This window comes from Limulus polyphemus, unplaced genomic scaffold (genome assembly GCF_000517525.1).
Source record: "Limulus polyphemus unplaced genomic scaffold, Limulus_polyphemus-2.1.2 Scaffold1451, whole genome shotgun sequence".
NCBI lineage: Eukaryota > Metazoa > Arthropoda > Merostomata > Xiphosura > Limulidae > Limulus > Limulus polyphemus.
The window spans coordinates 29,457-35,027 of record NW_013667061.1 but is presented as its reverse complement, the minus strand read 5'-3'; the positions used below and the strand labels follow the sequence as shown (position 1 = coordinate 35,027).

Genomic DNA, 5,571 nt, shown 5'->3' with positions numbered 1-5,571 from the left:
ACCCATTCAAGCCGTCTCCAGCCAGTATAAGTCTCAAAGAGGGTTCCTCGTCATCGAAATATCTGATATAAAAGTTTAATAAGCAGAGTTTACAACACCACTGATCTATGAGTTCAGAGACCATAATAATAAAAGCAATAATTAACTGACAAGAGGTGATTACATTTTAGTTAATCAGCAAAATTTAATGTTGCAAAATGTAGATTCTGATTTCTAACACAATACATTGTGCAAATTATTTGGGTTGATATTAGACATACATATATATATTTTTTAAATAAGACTGAATTTTGCCTTAAGTTCATCTTAACTACTGACAGTGAGAGGTATGCTTTAATCTTAGTTTAATGTGATGTACAAAAAATTTCACTATTCATTCACGTTTTGGGACAGTCATCAAAAATGTGAATTATGATAGAAATTGGATGACCACACAGTAGGTACAAAATATAGCACCAGATGTTTGAGGCTGCTTAGAATGAATTATAATTTTTACATATATTAAAATGCATAACTGCTGTGTTAAAAAAGTTATTAACTTTTGTTTTTAATATAAAGTTTGCAAACTCTTCATGAATTATTTTGCAATGTCAGAATTGTAGTTAATATAGTTCTCTCATTAAGACTATCTAAAAATTAGCAAACATACAACTCTGTTTGAGAAATACTTTAACTTTAATACACAGTGTTACACTGACTGAATAATTTGCAATTATTTGAATGGGATTCTAGTAAGCTATCAATGCATAAAATTCCTAAATGTCTAGATTTTATAACCTTGAAATATATCAGTAAATACAGAATTGAGTAACTTATATTAAAACAACTTTGAATATGCAAATCACCAAGTTATGTGCAAACCTCAGCCAAAATAAAGTACTAGTGGAACAATATGTACCAGAACCAAGTGTAATAAATAAATCAAGTGTATTGAAACATGCCCCAGATAAATCTGACATAATCGTACATTCAAATAACTTTATAATCTTAACAATTGCCAATGATAAACAAAGTATCCATAAAAAAAAGAAAGCTTACTCACTCATAAGATGAGGCTAAAAATTAACCAGATTAATTCAGCTTATAAACTGATGCTTGTTTTACAACATCAAAAGAAATGTTTCATATACTTATAGCTTTTCACATTTCTAACAACAACTAAAAACAGTAAAAGTTATTATAGACTAATTTATTTATAATCAAATAGAATATGATTATTTAAGATGCAACATGTAAATAGCACCATTTTACTTCATTTACAGTGCATTTTAGTTGATAATAATAATAAATTAACAGTAAGGAAGATGTAAACTATTGTTGTCTGGTTGATTTCTATCTACCTCAATACATAAGACCAATACAGATTGATTGCTCTGGGCCTAACAATTTTATACAAATATTTGCTCTCTATAAATTTCCCTGAAGAGCAAGAAAAACAATAATTAATGACCATTACTACTACTGTTATTACTACAAATAATTATTTTTATTATAAATGTGTTTGAAACACAGATAATGGGTCTGTCATGACTAATGGCACATTGTTGAATATTTGATTCTTCCAGAGTTCAAACATTGTTTGATATGTTCAGTCCTTGCTAAATAAAATGTGGTGTAAGACCTCAACCAAGCTTCTAATTGGGCAAATTAATATTGTTTGGTTTTCTCAACTGCTGTGAAGAGTTTTCATCCAAACTTGACATTTAGGCCAAAGTTATTTCATGAACACATAACATACTCAGGTCATCTGTAGACTCAAGACCAAAAGAACAGTTTAACTATAAAACATACTTAAAACCCATTCCAGGTTTCCAGTGTTTACCAGTATATGTATCCCAAAGAAGCCAGTTTCTTTCATCTTAATATGCTAATATATTATTGTAGAAAGTTTTCTTTTGGTTGTTCCCTGGCTTAATTGTGTTCAGGTAAACTTGAAAACAATTTTCATTGGCTTAAATGTTTATGAAAAATTTATGAATATATAAGATTTATGAATAAAATTTAGTTACTATGATTTTGGAAAATTTTTATTCTTGATTTGGAATAAAATAATATGGCCCATATTTGGGAAGTGGGGCCAATATTCAGCTTCAATCACCGATATATATATAGTTTTCCCTTAAGTTTCAATTGAAATGTTGTTTAACTTCTTTTATGGGTCTCTATGAATTTCCAACACAATTTTATGCCTAATGTTAGTCCCTACGTGAAATGCACAGTTTTTTGTTTTTTTTTAAAGTTTTAAAATTTTGCATGAACAACTAATACACTAAGTTTCAATCTATTTGCTCATTAGCCCAATTTCATAAGTCAAAAACCTTGTTAGAAAAATAAAACTCTCTTACCTGTAGCTTAGCCTGTCTTTTCTAAATCTTACATGCTATTATCTTCAGGGGGGTGGGCAGATGGGATGATGGAGTTATATTGTAACCACAACTATAGCAATTGTTTCAAAAACAGGTCAAACTACTACTATTTTGTATTAAAATACACAAAAATAATCAAACGAAACTTCTTACCACATACTTTTTAATTTCAAAAAGGGAAAAAGGTCACTGAAATTCTATTTTTATGTATCATTTTCATTTATGTTGGAATATGTGGAATAATTAAATTTTACTTACCTGCTGATGCATTGAACAAGATGCCGTTTCAATCAAAACAAACCACTTCAAGGTGGAATTGGATGGATATGGAGGCTTTGAAATGTGTTCACATGGATGTATAGGCTTAGCCAATGCGATCCTGCCCTGTAAAAAATTAATTTGTTATAAATTATCCTGCACTTTACAGGAAGAATCACAAGATTCTATTTTAATAATCATCACAACCCATGCCATTAAAGTTTTCTTTTTTACTTTTACTCTTTTCAGAGTTCAATATACCAAACAATAAATAAAGAAAAATGAAACTCTGATTACTATTACATCTTAGAGTCACGAAAAACAAAATCTTATCTTTTGAAGCATAAAATTGTTTGGATATACAAAATGAAACTTTCTAATCAAAAACAAAGATGTGTATTTTAGTGATTTCTTAACTATATGCATCTTCACAAAATGCAGGAAATTATGAAATAAAGAATCACTGATGTTGCAAAAGTTAGTCCAAAAAATATAAGGGCTCTAGTCTCTGGCGGTGGAGGGGGAGCAGCAGCCCTCGCTGAAATTGCGGAGCAAAAGTGAAATAAAAGGCCTAAAAATTCTAAATAATGATATATCTTATGAAATATAAACATTTAACGTGTGTATGTGTGTGTTATGATAGTGCTAATTTTTAAAGATATTTATAATTTCACCCGGTTAAGCCTTGGTGTTTTTCGTGAATGTTGCCCCCCCCTACCCTCTCTCCAGCCGTAAAGTTGCTGAGGCTACGACCCTAAATATTAGAAAACATTTTTTACTGTAAAAGTAACAGGGTCAGACAATACAAAATACTAATAAAACTTTTCACAGATAAGAAAAATTTTCAAAATAACTGGTACAAAAAAAAATTATTTTTACAGTTACCTAAACACATATACAGGAAATTCTTAAAAATAATGGATAAAAAAAAATAATTTAGGTTTTATTTTTACAGTTATCTAAACATGTGCAGCACAGTTTCATGTAAGTAAGTACAGCACTCTGAGTTAAAAGTACCTTTCTGAGAAGCATTATAATAATTTGTATGCCATATATCAATATAATATGTGATTAATTACATAGAACGAATGATAAATTCAAAATAATTACTAACAGAAATGGGAATGGTACATTCATATACCACACTCTCCTCATTTTCCTAATTTCAGGTCAACAATTTTCATTTGAACCCAATAAACTTTAAATTAATGCCCTGGTCGAGGATTGCATTAACTTTCTCTCACCCCTGAAAACACTTGCAAACCACAAAGACATCATGGCCCTTGAACCGTATGTGTATGGGTTCAGTCCAATAGACAGAGACCATACTGGAGAATTAATGTTCACCATAAATCTGAATTTACTTAGCGTATCTTAACGAAAGTTGATAAGCTTTTAGTAAACCTTAAAATTATGTTTGTGAATCAAAAATTTGGATTTTTAATTGTGTTTCTACTAAAGATTTCTCTCTGACTAATCTAAGTGCAAGGTGATTTCCATGTTAAGAATAAAACTTTTTCTCATCCGAAAGTTCACAGATTTCATCTGCATAACTTCTAGAACCTCCTAATTGAATATCAATTTTTTTACAGTAAAACTTTGTATTTTATGTATTATTTTTCTCTACCCTAACACTGTATAAGCTCAATATATTTGACCAATTTTGCAAACACCACAAAAAACTATGAAATAAATCTAAAATACCCTTTTGTCTTTCTAGAATAACTGAAGATTATGAAGAAAATTACAATTACTAATCCTAGACAGCCCCAAGCAATTAACTCTTTCAGCACAGGCTTAGTCCCTGGGACTGACCTCATAACCATTTTGTGCTTGTTATAGTTTTCATGCTATAGCTTTTAAATTAGTAAGTGAATGTTGATAAAATTTGGCATATTATCTGTAAACATTACAATGCTTTCATATGCAAAATATCAATTTTTTTTATTAAGTCTTAAGGTTTGTAAAGCAATGTTTTTCTCGTGCCTTTTTTCTATTTTCACATGTTGCCTATCGATCATGCAAATTTTAATTTTAAGATTAAATATACTTTTGTGCATCAGAAAATTGTCAAATTTCACATGCAAAATCTTTATAATGTCCAGATAGTTATCAATTGTTTCTTAAGAAAAAAACTTTATATTTTATCTGTTATTTTCAGTAACGAATCTCTGTATGGGTTTGGTAGATTTGACCAATCCTGTAACCACAATAAAAAATTAGGAAATAAATATATATATATATATATATATATTAAATTATGCTTCTTTCATTCTAGAATGAACAAAAATTATAACACAAAATCATAATGTTTAGAGTAAATAGCATAAATCTCATAACATTATACATTTCTATATATTTATTATTTTTATTACATTGACCTTTCTTTCAGCTGTGCCTGGCTAACAATACAGAAGTTACAATGACGTGGCTCGTGTGCACTCATGTTACTTTATCAAATAACATAAAACTGACCTTTGGTCTGTAAAAGTAACTTGTCTTGGCTGTGTTTTAGTCGACTAGCATTTTGTAAAATACAGTCACATTTCAATTATTATACATTATATATGTATATAGATTATTGTTATTTTGAATAAGTTCTTAAACGTATTTTTCTTGAAACATAGAACAGTAAATAAAGAAGTAAAGCAAACATTTATCTCTTCTAGTTATGACCTTTGCACTCGGTTGCTGCTTGACATAGGTTGCTAAGTTTTACACATGAAGGATATGAAACAAAATAATTTTTTTCAGGTTCTATATATATATTTAAATTACTAAAAAATCATTAATTACTACATTAATACCATAGAATTCCACTATAATTTATTAAGCAGAGTAACTAAGATGTATTTTAGTCTAAAAAATATGAAATTTCGAGCAGACTTGGTTCAAAAGAAAGAAATGGCATTCTGAAAATTGAAATTGGCTGAGAAAGCCACTAGGG

The 5,571-nt window shown here is 29.2% G+C and overlaps 1 protein-coding gene across 6 annotated transcripts in view; it reads right to left on the bottom strand.

Moving 5' to 3' along the window:
- The window catches only part of LOC106463639 (E3 ubiquitin-protein ligase RNF13-like), a 51,903-nt gene that overhangs the window by 19,316 nt on the left and 27,016 nt on the right, over positions 1–5,571 (bottom strand). For all 6 annotated transcript variants that reach the window (XM_022391181.1, XM_013923688.2, XM_013923690.2 and 3 more), the window contains exon 4: positions 2,625–2,750. In XM_022391181.1, the coding sequence (XP_022246889.1) occupies positions 2,625–2,750 (126 nt within the window). The remainder of the gene's footprint in view (positions 1–2,624; positions 2,751–5,571) is intronic.